The sequence below is a fragment of the Pagrus pagrus genome (assembly GCF_965226575.1).
Source record: "Pagrus pagrus genome assembly, chromosome: 12".
NCBI classification, from domain to species: domain Eukaryota; kingdom Metazoa; phylum Chordata; class Actinopteri; order Spariformes; family Sparidae; genus Pagrus; species Pagrus pagrus.
In genome coordinates, this window is record NC_140196.1 from 25,864,495 (window position 1) to 25,885,660 (window position 21,166).

Sequence of the window (21,166 nt, forward strand, 5' to 3'; positions counted from 1 at the left end):
GTACTGATGCAGTAAGTTCATTTGTGTCAGGATTCTGCCCCCAAGACAGTTTGTAACAACCACAACCATTTGATAACTTGGCTGTAACTGTGCCCCATTCCCCCCATTCGATTCCCCATGCACCTTGAAAGCCTGTAGCGCTTTCAAAACCCCAGCCAGAAATATAGACAGAAATTCTGGAATTTGTCCACTGACTCTACGGGCTTGCTCAAAGCTTTCCATAGCCCTTGTCCATCATTTATAATGTACTCATTATAGTCATAATGTCCTCAGTATATTTTAATTTTGACACCAGAACCACACAGCCTCTGCATAGAATCAACAGGTTTCATAGAAAACCTGTGCAGTTGCCCTGAGAAAGGATGACTGTTCTCAGTTGATCTTAACCTGAACCATAACACAAACCCCTCTATACAAAAGCCTGTTGAAGGAAATCAAACCCTCTCCAAAGGCCAGTTACAAAAAAAACGGTATGTGTAGCGAATATGGTCATCGTCACTTTCATTTTTAACAACAAGCAAACCTTCTTGCTCTTTATTATCCTAGTCTGTTCACGATCCCAGTTACTACACCTTAATCAATAATGGATGTCCTTGGGACACAATTTAGGCTGCAAGTCGTTTGTCGAATGAAATGACATATGCCAATATCCACAGTGAAACTTCCTGATGGCTGATGACATTGTTTTTTGTGGGAGGGTCAGTGGAGGGGTCACTTTGTTTTTTCCATATACTGTATGGGGCAGTGTGTACCCTCTCCCCACTGGTGAGCTGTGTACCAGTGAAGGGAGTCAGACCAACTCTCACATCCCTGCTGGTCTATCTAACATACTGTACATCCCTTTGCCAATTTTAAGTGTCCATGCCACATGTAAAAAGTAAGCTAATGCAAGCCAAGAAAACGCAGTGAAGTAAAATCGGTATCATTTGAGGGGACGCACTACTTTTCTGCACTCCCTGGGAGAGGGATGCCTCTAAAGCTCAATGTCACGAAAGTAACAGAGCTTCATACCTTGAAGCTGAAGGCCACTGACCAAGCTGCCGTATTTGACAAGTTGGGAGTGAGAATGTGTTGTCAAAGTAGGTATCGTATGGGAAGGATTGTATAATGCACGCACAAAAATGTATCTGCAGGCGCTGCTTTAAATGACACCATTGCCCATTGACAGATGCTCGGTGGCCTTCGCAGAGGGACTGCAGGAAAACCTCTAACAGATCCTCCCCCACAGCACCCCAAATGCTTCTTTAGAACTCTGCTGGAATTCCATCAATAGTATGAGCATGGCCTCAGGACAGATGCTGTATGACACTTACGAGCTCCTGCAGGCTGAGGGGTCTGTCAAGTGCCTCCCTCTGCTCAGGCCTAACTCTGGGCAGTCAATGAAACAAATTCTCAGCACACCACCTGTCACTGTATAACATGGCATATAAATCATTTGCCAAATTCTTTATCGGTGCCTCCTCTGACATCACAGACCTCAATAACAATCTCACATGTAAAGGTTGTTTAAAGGGAGGATGAGATATAGAGGGGTAGTGGAAGAGTGCCAGATGAAACTTCAACCTTTGAAAAAGTCCTTGCGACTATGTAGGCATTTTGCCCTTTTAAGTCAAATGCCTGTAGGATCTAATTCACTTTGCAGGCCCTTATCTATTCCCAACTTTACTGAGCTGCATTTTGCATACACCCACCATGTAGTTGAATCTTTGTGAAAGACAACACAAAACTATCACAAAAGGGCACAAAACAGCTGAAGAAAACAGGAACCCAGCTGAAGAAAATGTACATTTTAGTCTTTTTTGACAAGTCTGCAGAAAATTCAAGTGACAGTCAGATGGAAACATCACAAGTTATATAGAAAAAGAAGGCAGCTATTAAGATAAGCATAAAGAGAGACATAGAGAGCGTGTCATTCAGCAACATCTGTGCCAGCCCATGTACTGTATTGTATACTTAAGCTGGGTCGTTGCCAAAGCCTGAGGCTCTCGAGAGCAGTAGCACAGTCCAAGGGTACACTACACCATTTCCTCAACAGCCAAGAGTGCATTCCAGTGTAGTGGACCAAGCACTTACTACAGCAAAGGCTCAGAGAGAACATACACACTCTCGGACACATACTGATAACAGAGGGGTGGTAATCATCGGGGAGGCTTAAGAGCGTCAAATTGCCCAAAATGGAAAGTGTGGTCTCTGCTGGAGACTGAAAGATAGAAAGAGAGGGAACCATGGGTCTGCTATTTCTGGTCTACTGGTGTGATCTAAATCTACGGCTGGATGGAAGCAAAGCGCTATGGGTAATGACCCTAAAAGCCCCCATCAGAAGATGACACCCACAAGTTTTTTCTTTTCCTGAAACTCATGGTGGGGACTGCAAAACAGGTGCCTGAAGTGGAAACCTTTTTTTTTTTTTATCACTGTTGTCAGCCATAACACAAATTACATAGTTTTCTCTTTTTCCTGTTTCTTCAGTCATTGACATCTCCTGTCATTTCAGATACCTGCCGCTCCCCACCTGCCATGTAGTTTGTTCCCGCAAATCCCATTCAGCTGGTCCCCTCACCCACCAGCAAACCTGTTTCCTGTTCTCTCATTATCTCCCGTGGATTTGTACCAGCCCTGTTTCCCTGGATATATCCAGTCTCAATGTTCCAGCTTTAGTTCCTGTTTCTTCTTTTCATTTATGTTATTTATAGATGTAAGAGGACACTACATTAACAAATACAGAGGCAGAGACATACAATACATAGAAATAGAGGGGAGAAAAGATTTCCAAGCAACATACAGCATGATGTTTTGTGTACATTCAATCAGAAGGAACGTGATAAAACGAGACAAAACAAATCAAAAAAGAAGAAAACTAGATATTACAATAATTATAATAGTAATAATAATAATAATATGCAAGCAAGTTACTGTTGCCAAGAGTGGTTATGCAGAGCAAATGTATGAATGTGTATGTGTATTTATAACTGATAGAAAAGAGACAGAAGAGAGACTGAAGACAGAGCAAACAACCAAATAAGTAATATCAACCTTGGAGTTGGCACCTCGGGGCACCACCCATGGGGCCACAATGGGTATTAGGGCGCTGGCAGAGGCGGATTTCTTCAGGCCGTGTCCAGACCCGTAGGAGGCTTCGGGCCTGTTGTAGATACCTATGGCCTCTTCCTGAGCCTGCCCCCATGCTGTGGGTGCCAGCCAATTGAGCTGAGTGGGCGAGCTGTGTCGGGGTCGGCAGATATTAACATATTAACATGTTTTGAATCAAGTGAACTGTCTCTGTGCTGTCTATTTACTGGCATTGGCTGGATTATTTGGTGAAACTTGGTAGGCAATTTGAGAGGGGACGAGGGGAGATGCCGTCCCCCTTGTTAGAAAAATGACCAAAATTTATATACAGTACTACATTTCAGTTCAAATATTTTTTTTTGATGAGATGAGCCATTTTGTTTGTTGTGTTTATGTGGCTGTGGTGTGTATGCATGTGTTTGACTGAATGCTCGTGATGGACCCCAGGTATAGCCAATGCTTATGCTGGCACTAATGAGGATCCAGTTATGACAATTAATACAAAAAGGCAAAGGGTGTGAGCAAGTGGGTTGATCTTAAGGAATTGTGTGATGTGTGTGTGACTGCCCGGCTGTTGCAGCCTGTTCCCAGTTCCACCTGCCAGCCCCTTGCCCTAGCTGACTGATCACCTGTCAATGTTTACTAAGTAAACGATTGATTACTTCCAACTTCTCTGTCTCTTGAGCCCACCTCTATGTGTTCGGAACCATTACATTAGGGAGGATTGATGATTGATTAATTCATTGAGTGAAGTCTCTCTCCACAGAGCAGTATGTAATGACACCAATGTTAGATTAATTATAATTATTAATCAAACTGAAATTCAAAGGAAGGTAGCAAACTGGAGGCTTAATAATGAGTGACTCAACGTTTTCCCCTTCTTAATCATTAATCCCTTTTATCTACAGCATTGTGTGTGGTATTCAGAGTGAAGGTTTATGAGCATTTAGCAATCATGACCCTTTTCATAACATCAAATAGCCAAATAAAACAAAAAAAAAAGAAAAATGAACATACTGTACATCAGCATGACCAGAAGGACCTAAAATGACTCAAAGCAACTTTGGAAAAGGGGTGTACTTTGAGTTTTTAGTGTGGTCAATACCTCATCTGCTAACACAGAGGGAGAGATGTTTATAGGGTTACCATTTTCACCCAGTGATGAGCTCACTGGTTGCCGAAAAAGGCTTTCATTTTTAGCTTCCATTCAAATCTCGAGGATGTGATTCATTTTATTTATTTCCTCTTTCAGACTAATGTGTATGCGACAATTCCGAAAGAGTCATGTTGAAGGACTCTTAAGTAAACCTGTGAATCAATACCACCTTCACGACATTCATACAGACATAATTACGGGGCTTATGTGGCTTCATATTACATGAAATGCCAAATAAGGGTTAATATTCATCCTAGACACATGGTATGACATATTGAAGTGGTGTTTTTTATTCATTCTGGATCAGCAGATGTGAGTCACAAGATGAAAAAGATGAGCGTTTTGCTGAATACTGATGCGCTGCTGCAATAGCGTTGTGTGTCAAAGGTGAAAAGCAGCAAGGTGAGCAGAGGAGGAGTGATAAGTGTTCCACTCTGCCTGACGAACATGTTGAATAACCTGTTCTCATTTTTGCTCTCCACTTCTATTATATTCCTTATAAAAATCTACCAAGTGGTACACGGAGCAGATTTTCTCTTCTTTTATTCTCTGATATAAACGAATATTGATTATTGTAAAACCACATATATGTACATACCAGATTATACATAGAAATGAAGACAGTGTTAATGTCAAGTTGTATTCTGCCGACACAGATGTAGTAGTAGCAACAGATAATCGTGGGTGGGGGGAACAAAGAGAGCAATTAAGGGAATCAGTTGAGAGATAGTATAGAAATAGTATTGAGAATCAGTAGTTTCTTAGCATAAGGTCTACTTAATGGAATTTTTACAAGAAAGCTCTGGAAAATTTCTGGCAAGTGGGCCTCATGTTCAGAATTTTTCTAAATAGTGTTTAGACAATAATGCAAGTTAACTCATATTGACTTAAAAGGTGTCTGGTGTTTTGATATTCAGTTTAGCCTTCAGTAGTTATTGCTGGCTATGGTAAAAAGATGTGGTCCTGATTGGTTCACACAACCTGCCATACAGACATACTCAAAATTGGAAACACTTTTTTTGTGAGATGATTTGGTCTCTCATTGCCATTGACACGATTTGTAATGTGGATGGTTACATCAGTAAACATTCTAGCCTTTGAGGACAATGTTAGCTAGCATACTACTGTTGGCAGAAACTTAAAATCTCACTGCCAGTTCTCACTGAAAAATAGAAAACCTGTGATGAACGCATCTCCTGTCTCATCCAGACTCGTTTAACCATCTGCTTTTGTTTTTTTCTCAATGCAATGTTTTACGACAAAAAGTTAGTGCACCATGCCACTCTCCATTTGGTTTTACTTCTGCTTCCCCATGAGATCAGGTGAAGAAAGGAAGAGAGAGAGAGGGAGAGAAAGGAAGAAAGAAAGAAAAAACAGATGAAAGAAAGAAAGAAAGAAAGAAAAAGAGGAAGAAAGAAAGAAAAAGAGGAAGAAAGAAAGAAAAAGAGGAAGAAAGATATCAACAAACAGCGATGTGGAAAAGAGACAGAAAGTTGGACAGTGATTAGTGATTTGTGGGAAGAGTGTTATTTAGCTGTCTCCCAAACTGAAGAAACCCCTGCCAGACTTGCAACTACTAGACACACACACACACACACACACACACACACACACACACAAACATGCAAAAACCTCAAAGCACCTGCCAAACCATGGAAGAGGAGAAATGCGAGTAATTACATCTCTTTCCAAGCCATTGAAAGAGTAAATACCAAAGAAGAGACATGCATATTCATAGCAGGGCACAGTGGGATTGACTTGGCTGTTGAAAATCATCCAGAGTGAGATTGTGAAGCAGGGAGAAGGGAAGCTTTTGACACAACAAATTGATGATTATTAGACAGACAGGAAGAGACACATGGACCAACAGACAGATTCAGAGAAGCAGCAGGGACACCGCGCCGCATGTCTTCTGAAAGGCGCCTGCTGCTTTCTAACAGATGACGGTGCACTTTTAACATCACGCATCGGCTTTTGATTTGGTTTAAAAGGCTTTGCAGTCAGGAAACTTTGGCAGCATAATCAGCGTACCACTGTACTTTTAATACAGCCTAATTTAAATAATGAAAGCAAAGCAATTGAAACTATGATGTTACCCCGCTGTTAAAGGGGCAATTTGTAAGATAAGGCCAGAATTTTATTTAAAAACACTGGCAAACTGAACTAACATTATCAACTGAGTGTGAAGCAACGTTTATGTCCTGCATTGCAGAAATGAACTGGAAGTATTTGGATGGTTACACATATTGTGTTCTTTAGGCTCTGAGCTTCAGCACCTTCAATCTGAAATAAAATAATGGATCCTGCATTAAAGTGCAAAGTCTCTGCTTTAATTTGAGTAGGTTTTACATCAGTATAGAAAAACGGTGTGGGAGATATAGCCCTTCGAACACATAGTGCCCAAATTGGCAAATGAGCTGGTAAACCAAGCAGCACAAGTCTTGTAGATGAGCAGAACATTTTTTGCACGGCAAAGAAAAAACCCTTAATGATTGCCCAGCAACTGAGGAACGCTCTCCAGGAAGAAGGCAGGCATGTTTCATTCTCAACGATCAACAGAAGTCTTCATTTGCAGAACCTCAGAGGACACGAAAATCATTCTATCCAAATAATGGAAAGAGGAGAGTAGTTTGGAAAAAGGAATAGCTCAAGACCCAAAGCCGCCACTTCCTCTGACAAACATGGCATTGGTTCTGTTATGGCTGGGACATGTATGGCTGTACTAGCATGTATTCATGATTTCACTGCTGACAGAAGGATGCACTGAAGGATGAATGCAGAGGTAAGCAGGAGAGTTCTGTGTGCTCAGATTCAGTCAAACGATCAAACTCACGATCCTCCTCACACAGTAAACCAAAGAACTTTTGAGGTGAAGAGTTGGAATATACTCGACTTGCCCAGCGGGACTACTAATTTGACTAAGCTGCATTCCAGTTGCTGAAGACCAAACTAAAGACAGAGAGACTCCAAAACAAGCCAGGGCTGAAGGAGGCTGCTGTGAAGGCCTGGGAGAACAACACAAGTGAACATACAAAGAGTCTGCTGATGCAGCCAAAGCTGGCTACAGCAAAGTGTAGAGTGAGCAGCAGTAAGCAGAAATGCTGCCCCTTATATTTTTTGGAGCTACCTTCAGATTCTGGCCATTTCTTACTAATTGCAGTACACCTTAAATGAACATGATGACGGACAGTGTTTCCTTTGGCTTGAGCTTTTATTTGTTATCAACTCTGCGGCTTGGGTCCTCAATTAGTACAGTACAAACTTCTATCATAAACTATGTAAAAACAAAATCCTTTTGTGTATGAGAAAAACAGTTCTTAAATTGTACTGTATGCTTTAACTGCTCGAATTACAAGCCACAAGTTTTATATTCCTTGTGTTTTTGAGCGTTTGTACAGTACTTGATTCCATAAGCCATGAATCTGTGTATTGGCCCACTGGTGGCATCTTTCAGGAGGTTAGTGCCACCCGTAGTTGTGAAAAATTTTCCAGTATGCCATTTTCACAGCAGACATTTTTGACTTGGCAGAGGAGGAGAAACCACAGGTGTTACTGAAAATGTTAACAAAGACTCTGTTCTATTTAAGTGTGCCATGACAGGGAGCCAGCATGAATAATAACAGGACCCTGAACCAAAGCAGCAAAATGGAATTCAGCCATCATTACTTTTATTATTTTCACCAGTACTTTTGCCACTGTGAAATGTCAAATTTGCTGGCATAAGAGACAAATAAGTGAGGCAGAAATGGCATGAACAGATACTGGTATGAATGTGTTAGCTGTCATGATTAATTGTAATGCCATTTAAAAAGTACGATGAGTGGATTTTATTCCTTTTACAGTGCTTACTACAGTCTGCACTGCACTCAGGAAGCAAGCTATGTGCTAAAACAAATTGTTCACCTTTTGTAGTGTTGTGGGTCTGAGCCAACAGAGAGCCAACTACATGACTGACCAGTAGTTACCATACAGGCTATTCTGTTTGCTTTCAGATCTTTCTACTTTTCTCAAAAAGAAAAACAGATGGTTCATCTGAAAATGTAACTGAAAACATTTGAACTACAGAACATTACAATATTTTATTCAGAGGTGTGATTCGTAGCTTAATGTTATATGATCTTTTTTGTTGTCGTTCTGGTTATGACCTGGAATGAGGTAGAAGTATATTGTTATTGTGTTTAAATAATATATATATACTATATACTAGACAAACTGTGGAAAGCTGTGATTGAATATTTGCTTTGCTTTATTTTCTATTTGTCTATGATTACGACATTATACTAATGAAAGTACTCACACTCCACTAATTTTTAGACCTTGAGGTCTTTGATGTACTTCAGTTTCTTGCATTCATGAATTGGAAATATATGAGGATGACCACAAATTCTACATGAACCAAATTCTAGATGCATTTTTGCCTCAAGTCATCCTCATTAGCAAATTCCTGTTTGTTTTGGCCACAAATATCTTTGTTTAGTTGTTACATGCAACCATATCAGTCTGAAAACACCAGTGACTTTTTGTGTTTATTCATTTCCCATATTTACAGTCTAACATAACATAATACTAGAATTGGACTCAGTAAAGCTCATACCTCCACCAAGGCCCAACAGGCCCCTCTAGTTCAATCATGATTCTGCTTAGCTATGATACATCTTCATGGCTGCCAAAAGGGTCCAATCATTTTCAATGGGAAAAACTGAAAAAACAAAACAAAACAGGAATATCAAGTTTCAGTGTTTCTCTCGCATGCATGTCTACAGATTAATCATGCGTTGATCATGAAAACAGTGCTCAACATCCATCATCACCATGACTATTAATGTTGGTATTCTTTTACACATCAAGATATGGAAAAAGTTCAATGGCATCTCCACACGTCTTTGAAAAGTACTGTGATGATGATTTAAGTGTCTCCATTACACAGCAAGAAGAAGAAATAACGAAACCTGCAGATAGGAAACAACCTGAACATGGCAGTTTAAAACAGCAGGATGTTTATGGTGACTGCACACTGGGTGACAGTTGCTACTGATAGCCCCCAAACCTATTAAAATATGCACCTGGGCAAGCTTCTGGACTTACTGTACAGTATATACAGCCATGTGCCTGCTACAAGAGCTGCCACTGAAAAATGACACACGTTGAGCTGTTCTGAGAAGAACAATCTATTGCCCCTGTGATAATACCACCATACATAAACAACAGAGAGCCTTTAGAAAATTGGTTGGGTGATGTTTTATTTTTTTCATGCAAAAGCTCCCCACACAATGGACACAAGTGGCTGATGAGCTGTTGTCTTTGCACATGTCGTCTCTATGGCCTCAACTATGACAAGATATGTTATTAGTGTCAGTATCTCGGTGCAATATTAAATACCAGGACAAAGGCTGTACTGCACATGAGCATTTTAATAGCCTGTATTCTGATGTAGTTGGGCTCTAATTAGAATTGTCATTTTACTGTCAGACAGTGAATATATGACATTGTTAAAATTAATCTTATATGTTTTACAATTTTCAACTAAATGTTCCTTTAATGTTAAACCGTGTTTTTTTAAGCAGTATTTCCATCCAACAGCTGTGATTCCAAGTTGCCAAGGCTACAATGATTGCTGCTTTTAATAACATATTATTTTCAGCTCCCTGATGGGTTGAAAAGTAATATTTATAATCCTGTAGGAAATGATATGAGTACAAAATGCTATGCTGTGATTTTATTTTTGCAATGTCCTTTGATGTATCAGGAAACGCCGTCATTTCATGTTTGTAGTCTAAAAATGCTGTTCCACATTCTGAACATTTCTACTTTCAGCCTTGCAAAAATAACCTGTGAAAAAATGTAAAAAAAACAACAGCAACAAAAAAAGCCCACTATATTCTCAAAATGAAGAGATACCTCACCATGTGTTTCTCTTATTTTTTCCAGGATTGCAAGATGTCCTGCCAGAGTTCCTGCGTGGGCGTTTTGTGGAGGCAGCCCTCAGCTATGTGGCATGCAACTCGGAGGGCGAGTTGCTCTGCCGCAACAACGACTGCTGGTGCCGTTGCTCTCCCCGCTTCCCAGAATGCAACTGTCCCTTCGCTGACATCAAGGTCATGGAGGAAAACCTGGAGAAGAGCAAAGAGGCCTGGAGCGGCTTTAACCAAGAGTTCATGGAGTCAGGTACAGACTGGATGCTTCCTATGAAACTTGTTTGGCTGGCCTTGAGATGGAAACTGGCACCTTTGAGGTTGTGTTGATTGAGGTTTTAGTGTTTAAAATGGTGGCAAAGACAGTCAATAAAGCTTCAGCCTGAATAAAGTTTCAGTAATGCTGAATTAGGTTTTAGTTTGACTTTTAGGTTGGGCTTTTTAATTGCAAACGGACAGATTTTTAAACCAAGTTATGTAAATGTGTCAGACACTCTCATCAGCCTATTTCAAACCTTTTGTAGCTGAAACATTTTAATCCAATCCAAATGAATGAATCAACATAGCATAACATTGTTAAGCACATGTGTGTGAGACATACTGTACATGGACATTAACACTATAAACATAGTTCTGTCAAGTCTGTTCTCACTCCCACTGCGTCAAATACAGCAGCCTGGTCAGTTTCCTTATGCTTTTATACTTGATGCTGTAATTATCCCTCTAGTGACACTTCTTCTTGAAGCGCCCCTCTAGTGCAGTAGTATAAAAGTCTGAGTCAGGGGGTGGTCAGGGGAGTTGGATGGCTCATACAGTGGACCCTCCTTCCGTAGACTGGGTTTTCATTGTGTCTTATTTGCCACCAAGACTCAAATATCACTTACGTTACGTGACATGAGTTATGTCACTTATGCAACTACTGTTATGTAAGTTACATGACTGGTTACATGACTGAACATAGTTATTTTGATCCAAATTATGATCTTTTCTTGAACCTAACCTTGAAAATGTTAATAGCAGTCCAAAAGTCATAATATGTCAACTGTTTGTCAGCAAGCTTTATCTTGCAAGTCTATCCAGATGTTTTATATTGCATATTAATGCTAACTTGACCATGGAGAACCACGCTAGAGGGCTAGGTGGAGTGTCATAGTCTGAAGCCTAAGGCCACTGGCCAAGCTGCTGTATTTGGCAAATTGAGAGTGAGAACATATTGAGTTTGTTATAAATGAGATTTATTTTATATATGTACCATATGCCAGGCCACTCGGTTGTGTCTGGGCCGGATGTTGTTTGTCAATTGAATAGGCCTGCTTTAAGTCAACATTTCATCCAGTCATGTACTTTATCAGCTGGCACGACTATTGTGGGCAAATAGATCTCATAATATCTATGTTGATAACTTTCAGGCATAATACGTACATTGATAATGAGATTATGTCAAAGCCACTGTGTATAGAATACACTAAACACTCAACTTTTTTAAGTTAGCTTATTATTTGCACAGTCACCTTATTACATTATCAGTTGATCTTGGTCCATATTGTTCATTACAACAGAATTTATTTATCTTTTTCCAGAGAAAATCTAAGAATTCTGTCATCTAGACTCCTCAAGCTTAGTGAAAAATCTAAGATCTTGATGGTGCACCATCCCCACATACCTCCTCCAAAGTATAAATACAAAATCAACCATGAGCAGTGTTTAGATTTTAAAATTGTAATTTGCAAGCATCCATCCTGCCTACATCTCACCTCCCCTATTCTCTCGCTCTTTGCCTGTACTGAAAGCTAAGCTCTCAGCTCTAAACACAGTCCTGGCTGTTAGTGAAAGTAAAGTCACAGTCACTGCCAGATGATAAAAAAAAAGACATTTTGGGTCATGCAGGTGAAACAAAATCTGTTTCTGTCCTGTATCGAAATTAAAACAGTTATGTATACCACCACTGTTCTATGAATTCTGGATGACCACCAGATGTATTATCTGGGCATTAGCAAGGCTGGTTACTGCGGGGGTGTGTGTGCTGCATTTGAATGCAGTGCTGATTTTCTGATGGGGGTGTGTTCAAGCTAAAATGGGATGTTATGGTAGTGGTTACATTTATTCTGATGGCATGAATTTTGTTTGAAGAAGAACAGGATGTTCCCGGTGAAAATAGGTGCTTTATAGGCTTACTGTTTGCCACATTTTTATTCTTCTTGAGCCTACCTTTTGGATGGTGCAAAAGTACAGGCTGTTCAAATCCAACACAGCTCCCTTGCGTTCAATGGCTTATTTTAGCTCCCTTAAGGTGGTCATTTGGACCAGTAAAGGGAAGCTTGATTTTGGAGACGTTTTCTCCAAATTAATATTGCAGGAGTGCTTATGCTATTGGCTTCTAACTGTATCCTACCTATTTTATTAAGCTAGGTGATGGCTTTAGGACGCGCTTTTTAGATGGTCAACTCTCATAACTCAGTGTTGGTTATTTATACAACAGATTCTCCCAGATTCTCTCCTTTTGGTCATATAGATAAAACATTTAGGCTGTAACCTTATATAACATGGCTCAGTTTAAAAAGTACCTCCATTATGACCATTTTGATACAGGCTAAGGATATACTGACTGTGTTGCAATGATTTAGAGAGATGAGCTCTGGGCAGCTGGACAGGGACCATGTTGTATAAGATCGTTCTGTTCCGGTTACAGATGTAGCAGGTGGGATGGTGATGATTTATAGCTCCAAGCTGGATGCAGTTTATTCACAATAACACTCTGTTTATGCAGCGTGTGCCTGTGAAGTGTTGTTCTAACCATGTTCATAATCACTTGTGATATTAACTGACAGACAGTGTGCAGTCGACAATGATGTGATTTTCTTCATTCTATGAAATAATGTTATTGTGAGCAACTGTGTTTTACACGGTTTATGTTGTATATGAGGGTTCTTTTAGTGCTGTATGGACAAAACTTTGTCTTTATCAGTGCATGTCAATGTCTTTTTTTTAGATTTTATAGTGACAGTCTTTTCCTCAGATCTCAGAGTGGAGGGACATCGTGTTTTAGGTCCATCAGCCAGCTGTTAATATCGTTTATAGTTGCAGACATGCTTTGACAAGTAAACTCCAAAAGAGAAAGCAACTGAAGTGAATCCAAAATCTTTCTGATTACAACACAAGGTTGTCTTGCAACATTTTAGCATGCTGTCCAACTTTTGAAGCAAGGCCATGTAGCATTTGCTGAACAGTGGCCACGAGTTCAAACTGAGGGATAAGGGTAAGTGCTGACACATAATGTAGCAGAAGCACAAGTAAAAAAGTAAAAGTGCTGTTTACCCTAGGAAAGTTTTTTTTTTGTACGTTTGCAAAGTGCACCGTCCGGGAGATCTCAATGTGTCTGCTGGCAGCAGAGGGACTCTAAGCAAATAAAGTACATATGAAGTGTGATGAGCCAGTCTTTTAAACTGAGGGCACCAAATGTAATGGCGTAACTCACTTCGACACCCTGCCAGCTAAGAATACTACAACAATACTGCAAACACTGCTAGTTGTGTTTACAGTGATATACTGGAGCAACAATTTATATGTTTCCCAGGATTAGGGGTCCTGACCCCCCGTCCCCTCAGGATTTACGCCTATGTGATTTGATAAACAAGCTATTATTATGTGTGACCCCTATCACCCACTGGGTGACCATTTACGTCCACTGGGTGTTAGCTAGCGACTAGCTAACTTTCATTAACTGTCTCAATTATTCTCAATTATTCATTCCATCCTTGTTTTTCTAAAATTAATTTGCATTATCAAACAGTACCAATTAACTTAAATTTAATTACATTTCAGTGATAAAATAACTCTGAGGGAATCTGTCTTTGATTGACGGCTGTCCGGTCATGGTGCCTCTTGTGCACAGTAAGGCCTGGAGCCAGGATGAGGAAAACAAATTGGTTCACGTGCAATACCTACTGTCTTTATTTCAATATGGATAGACCAAATGTTGTTCATTTCACAGATTAGTGTTGACTCCCATATTCCCTACAAATGATTACGTTTGCTATAACATTACTGTGTGATGCTCATGTGAGGCAGCATTATTCTGCAGGAGAAATTATCCTGACTGTGTTCAGCATGGCTTGATTATGTGATACCACTTAACCTACCCAATGCTTGTTGATACAATCGTTGAACTTACATATTCAGGTAAGCGTTAAATTCCCTCTTTATATGTTTAATGCTTTATCCTTATGTGTGAATTGGTCTGGATATGAAGTGTGAGTAGGGTGAAAAACTATAACTTTAGTTTTCAGAGAGTTATAAGACAGAGTCCTCTCCTCTCTGTCCCTATGCTTTACACTCTATTACTCTTAGGTGTGTTAATTGACCTACAAATGAAGTGTCCACAGTGCAAAATAATCTAACATCAGAGATAAAACGCAGCCCTCTCTCTTTCACTCCTCTCTCTTTACTACTCTTGCTTCTCCTTCATACAGTAGTTCGTAGTGAATCACCTGGCTATAGTTATTTGATTAGTTGTAAATTTGTTTGGGCCATAATACCATCAACCAAGCATTTCTACATAATATCGTGGCCCTATAATGTTGAGGGGCCTTTTGTCAAAATATAGATGTTACACTATTATTCCTGTATTTCGCTTATATTGTGGATTGTGTGAATAGAGGCCCAACAAAAAACTTTTTTTCATGGTTTTGCTCTCAAGATGTCAACTCAAACCATGGCAACAGACAGTTAGTGAGCTACGTTACATTTGAATATGTAAGCTATGATATTGTTGGCAGTTATGTTACCAGTCATATAAAACAGACGGTATTTCTGACGCTGTTCAGGATCCCAGCTGTTGCTTCGCTTCTTTCCATCGTGTTATTCTTGGACCAAGGGTTACGCTTTTACTCTTTTGGCCTGCTGACCCTCTGCCGATCATACTCTTGTCTTTGTACTCGTAGCGTTCAAAGCTCCAGAAGATGGTGGCTTTTGCATTTCGTACAACATGTTTGCTGTGATAACCTACCCTCTTCGAGGTTTGACAGTGGCTGGCAAGCAATGAAATGACACATTATTGCCCCAGATTGCTATGAATCATGTTTGCGGTGTCTTTGCCCTCAGAACCTCTGTTTACGGCATACTATATATGTCTGTTGAGAAATCTAACATTGGTTTTTAAGAGATTGAATATACTTTTTTGTACACTTTCAGACCAATTAAAGATTCTCTCACTATTTGATTCTCTCACATGACAAGCAACCATTGATTGTATAAAATAGTAGACGGAGCCACCGTGACGTCACCCATAGGTTTCTGAAGAGCCAGAATGAAGCTCAAAGTGGGTGGTACCGGCCATGGCCATCTTGGCAGTGTCTGATCCCCTTAATTCCGAGCTGATCAAAAATGGGCAAAACGGGGGAGCGTGGGTGGAACCGAAGCTACCAAGCTAGCTAACACGAAGTAGCTTTCTGTATGCACATATAAAGAGAAGGGAACTCAGGTGAGTTTGACAGTGGGTATATTTGCCTACAACAGACAGAATACCTTGTACATTAGCCGCAAAATAGTGCGCAACAACTGGCAATGAGGGTGTGTGTTTGTGTTGGATCTGAGCATAGTTACACTCAACAGATATACTCGTTACTCTCTGTTATCCTGTAGTGTCTTTTCTTTTCCCATCTTTCCTCTGTATGTTCATGAAATTAAGTAACGTTGCATTTCTTCTCCATTCAGCAGTCAAACAAGAGAGCTTCACTACATGTGGATGGCAATGCCTCCGTGGCTCATTATCATGTTATTTTAATCCAAAAAGTTTGAAAAAATACAAACTCTGTCCTCTTTTTTTTATTATTATTAATCCAAAACACCAGCTCCCTCCATTTCATACTTTTAGTCAAACTAACCACACAGAAAGACATATTATCTGTCCGACAGTTGAATTAAAATCCCGCAAAAGGCATCAACACCACAAATATAGCCGAGCGATCAAGTTCAGTGACTTCAATTAGCTGAGGTGAAGCTGAGCAGACTGCTCGTGGGTAACTGTCACTCAAAGCGACCCAGCACTAATTATGCGTCCCTTTAATCCTTTATATAACTTAAACGAATGAGCTGAATAAAGTCATCCCCTGTACAGTTGTCATGAAGGGGGAAATTATGTATGGATGCCAGCCTCAAGTGGCCATTGGAGGAACTGCAGTCTTTGATACTTTGGAATTGCAATTTCTTCAATTCTCAGACTGGGAGATTGGCGCTTGCAAACAAGTTCAGATCAGAGCAGAATCCAATGTGTGTCTGGGTGTTAATTCCTCCAGAAGGTCTGGCTCTGCACCCAACGCTCTCCTCAAGAGCTGGCTCTGAACAGCTGAGCAGCTGAGCACGAGCTTTGCTTACCCACTCCTTCCAGGCAACACCCTTAGCAGCAGAAATTATATATTGTGAGTTAAAGACACCAACACTATCAGCAATAGAAGTATCCAAAAGAATAGTAACTGTAGTATGAGCAGCAGTAGTAATATATAGAAGAAGAGGGATGGGAAAGAATAACAAGTTGAAGTAATACCATGGTTAAGTTGTGAAAGCTATAATTAGAAGAATTTTGAATTTGAATTTATGCAGACATAGTGTTAAGGCCTTTTCCCCTTCCTGTAAAATTAAGAGGATAACTTCAGAGCAGTGTGAGTCATTTCTACTGAGCTAAGCTGTCTGAGGAAAAGTTCATAATTAAAGAAAATTTAAATGAGAATCCAATATTGTCTCAACTTATTCATTCTCTAAAAACACAAGACTTCTGCCTTATATCATGGAATTTCACTCGTTATCTGTTTCCAGCTTACTTTTTGCATTACTAGGCATTATATGGTATGTGTGAAGTTTAGAGCCAGTAGTGTGAAAGTTATGTCTCACCATGCTGTGACACAATGACGGAGGCCCCATCAGGTGTGCAGTCTCGCTCTTGTTAAATCGATTTCCACCAAGCCAGGCGGCTTTATCGAAACTATTCATCACAGAGAGCGAGACACAGGTGTGTGATGTAATGGTGGCAATGATGCAGAACAAGTCAGGCGTCACTTCCTAAATTGGCTGAAGCTTTGTCTGTCTTTCTTTCTTTCTTTTTTTTGCTTCGTCTCAACACATCAGCAGCTCACTTCTTAATGACTTGGAGGGTGTAAGCAGGATTTAATTGGAGACAGGTTTCTGGCAGCTTTTCTTAAACTTTGTGGGTGTGTTGTGTTTCCCTGCAGAGTTTCATGTGATTGTGTGTGCGATGCCATTTACGTGGAAATTGCTTAGTAAGTGACATTAAAAAGGTAAATAGCATTTCTGCGCATCCACTTAGCCTCTCTGACGGCACCTGACTTTGCGAAGTTGCTTTTTTGCCGCATATAAAATCTTTATAAAGATGCACTGACAGAGTATTGAAAAGAGAGGAGGAGGACGTGTAATTGCCAGGCTCTTCTTGTTCCGCTGACGTTATGGTTTTTGTCAGGAGCTTGACTTTGTGCTGTTTGTCATAAAAAATGAGGCCTTTAGTACTTTTAGAGGCTTGTGTGTTTGAGTAAAGAGCTAAAAATATCAGGGAAGGCTCCTCGGTTCGTCACACACACACACACACGCACACACAAGGACAGACAGCGCAGACAAGCAAATACTGTACACCCACAGGCATGTATCCAGGGGATCATCAAAGTTTTATCTAATTTTAGGGAACACACACGATCCACTTAGACATTCACACACTTAACCCAACTCACACAAGGCAAGTCGAGATGAAAAAATGAATACAGAGAGATGAGGAGGGTAATCTACATAGCAAATATTGTTTGACTCTCAGAGCCCCCGCTCTCTCTTACTTACTATCTCTTTCTGTCTTTTGCATCTTCTCTCTTTCTCACACACACACACACACACACACACAGACACACGCTCAAAGTCGTTTTTGGCTTCTGGGGGTGCCTAGGAAGTTGGTCTGAATCTTGTCTGCTGGGATGGGCTGATAAATTTATTGTGGCGAGTGGAAAACAACTGCGAGGATTGTGTTAGAGAGAGATTGTTCACGTGTGTGTCGGGCAGACATAAGGAGGACAAGGAAGAGACTAAATCAGTCTCTGTCTGTGTGAGAGTAAAGAGGAGAATAACCCTAACCCTCAAAGCTAAGCTACTCCCTCAAGTAAAGACCCAAAGCTAGCTTGATAGCTAGCTACTCACGCTTCTTTTTTTTGATAGGTCTCATGTACGGTTTGAGAAGGTTCTGGGAAGGTGTGAATACGTTTTGTATGGAACATCACACCTTTGGTTTTGTGAAATTGGAAAACACAGCCAGCTTCAGGGCTTAGCACTAGATTACCTAATACCTGGCTCTACTCAGCGTGTGCTTAAGATTGCAGTGCCACATTCCTGATACAGAGCAGTCCAATTTGTTTCCTCTGTTACAGACTTAAAATGCAAGACCGTTTAAAAAGTTCTTTGTGAGTGCTTTACCTTCCCAGCTGAGGTACAGCTCAGAAGGTAAGATTTGCAAATTAGCACTCAACAAGTGCTAACTGCAAGATTTGTTTTCATGTTAGAGGGGAGTTTTAACATGTACTAGGTTTTACTTAATACAATTGTTCCTAACATTATATACATTATGTCACAACTTATCTAGTGTCAGATGGAGCCTGTCCTCATCCAGAAACAAAAGAAAACAAAACAACCATATAGGTTAAAAATGAGATACAGTACAAGTATCTTAATATGACCCACATTTATGTTTGTTGTTTAGCGGCAACCTCTAGTGACAATATTAATTATTACGGCTGTAGAGGAGGATGTGAGGAGATTATTTAGAGTGAAAAGTCCATATAGGGAGGAGATCAGGGATGGATGGCCAGGTTTAACTAGCACAAAACTTTCATTCAGGAGACCGCTGTTTGAGTCTGTAAGCAGAAGTCGACGGTGAGTTTTTAACCCAAACAATGGTTTTCTAAACCCCACCAAGTATTTTTCGTGCCTAAACCTAACCAAACTAAGAGCCTACAATGAAAGTCTGATGCATAAGTCTCTGTTACGCTGCAATGGTAATGTTGTTTTAAGAATGATGATATGTGTCTTTTGGGAGACTCTGACAATTGACCTGTTCAGTCTAATGAATGAGGATGTATCAGGTTGGATGTCAGTGCTTCTCACAGGCTCTTGCACATACTAACATAAAATAGTTTTTTAACATATTTTCCTTTAGTCTATATTTTTCTTTCTTTTCTTTCATCTCTCTTTCACCAAATATCATTGAAAGACCACATCTAACGATGCATTAGTCAGTCTTTCAGTGTTCTTACACTTAAATCACTCAAATCACATCCAAGTCCATGCAATTCAACTGGGATGACATTTTTGCAAATTTTTAATGTTGCTCATTGTGATGTAGTTTCTTGGAGTATCTTGCTCCTTACTCTGTACTCCTAAAATAAAAAGCTTATGCAAGTCAACAAGGACTTGATTGGATGACCTTATTTCATGCGTATTGTACTGTGTACATAACATTTTTTTTGTTGTATTCAACAAATATAACAAAAAATGCTCCTAAAAGCACATTTATTACAGAGCCCATGTTATTGTCATGAAAAGATCAAAACAAATCAAGTCAATAATTAGTAAGTGAGTCACATTAAATTAGAATAAATGCAAAATGATATGGTATACAATATCTACTTTTATTATATTAATACTTACAATATTACTCTAACAGAGAGGCATCACTGTGGCAGATTAGCAACATTTCAGTGACCCGTGCTAAATCCTCTCCCTAATTATGGCTTTAGAAGTTAATTAACCAACCTGAGCCATCACAGGTGACACAAGGCTCACTGACTTACAGGATGAAGTGCCAAATTTAAGAGCCAAATTTGTAATGGAATTCTGATAGGGATTAGAATTACCATATAAGTATATCAGCATATACCACCCAACAACCAAATCATTAATCTGGGTCTTTGGGACATCACCTCGGCTGGAGTGAGGAATGAGAGTTCTCGGCCACCATACGTGTTGCAGAGAGGTGTAACTAAGTAATGAGGTTGCTCATACATGAAACATAAGGCGGAGCTTCTCAGTAATTGAGATTCAATTCCCTGCTCCTAGGGGGGAAAGAAGGCAATCTTAACTTCCCACTGAGAGAAAGTCGAGCGAGCAAGGAATTAGACCTTTTTTTAAAAGAGAGACTTTGATCTTCTGCTGTGCTCAGTTGATGTTGGTCAAAGGGGAGACCAATATACCATTACATGTAAAGCATTAACTATCAGGACAAGTGTTTTAGTACTTGAGATTGGTCTCTGTCTCAAGACCACTTTTTAATCTCAGTCTTGTCTCGAAACCGGCTGCATCTTTTCTTGGTTTTGTCTTGATCTCAAAGAGGACTGTGGATTTTATTTCAAAACCAGTCGAGACCAAAAATACAGCACTGCATTGGATATTTTTTTTGATACATTAGGTACTTAATGGTAATGTTTTTATTGGAAGACAAGAGTCAACCTTAACCCACAAGAAAAATTTTACAGCAAGACATTGTGGAGAAGAAATTCAGGAATCTGTTTTGCTGTACCTACTGCATCACAATGCTGAACACTAGTCACACAGTGTTAATTGGATATGCTTTGCAAGCTGAACCATTTTTTTAAAGTCAATGTACAGTGAAGAAGCAGGTTTGTAATGTGACCATCAGGCAAAGTACAATATTGGATTAAACAAATCATTAAACACCAACCAACAAAGTCTTTTTTATGACTGCCATTCTCATTGTCAAAGCTAGACTGATTGTCACCATTGCAGGATGCACATACGCTGCAGAGCACAGCTTCTCTAAAAGAGACTTTCTTTGCTTAGTGTTTGCCAGTCAAAGCTCTTCATCAAGAAAAGAGGGACACACTGAACTAATAATAGCCCTGTAATGGCACAAGCATAACAGCGTTTACTGGGAATCATTAAGTCCAATAATTGCTCTGCCTAGTTCCATAGCAGCAAAGGAATATGAATACATTTTACAAGAAAAAACAGTATTCCTTGTCAAGGCTCC

At 39.9% G+C, this 21,166-nt stretch overlaps 1 protein-coding gene across 2 annotated transcripts in view; it reads left to right on the forward strand.

Annotated features, from left to right (window-relative positions):
* Nucleotides 1-21,166, forward strand: part of brinp2 (bone morphogenetic protein/retinoic acid inducible neural-specific 2) — a 246,528-nt gene that overhangs the window by 172,744 nt on the left and 52,618 nt on the right. For both annotated transcript variants that reach the window (XM_084369785.1, XM_084369786.1), the window contains one exon: nucleotides 10,154-10,390. In XM_084369785.1, coding sequence (XP_084225911.1) covers nucleotides 10,154-10,390 — 237 coding nt within the window. The remainder of the gene's footprint in view (nucleotides 1-10,153; nucleotides 10,391-21,166) is intronic.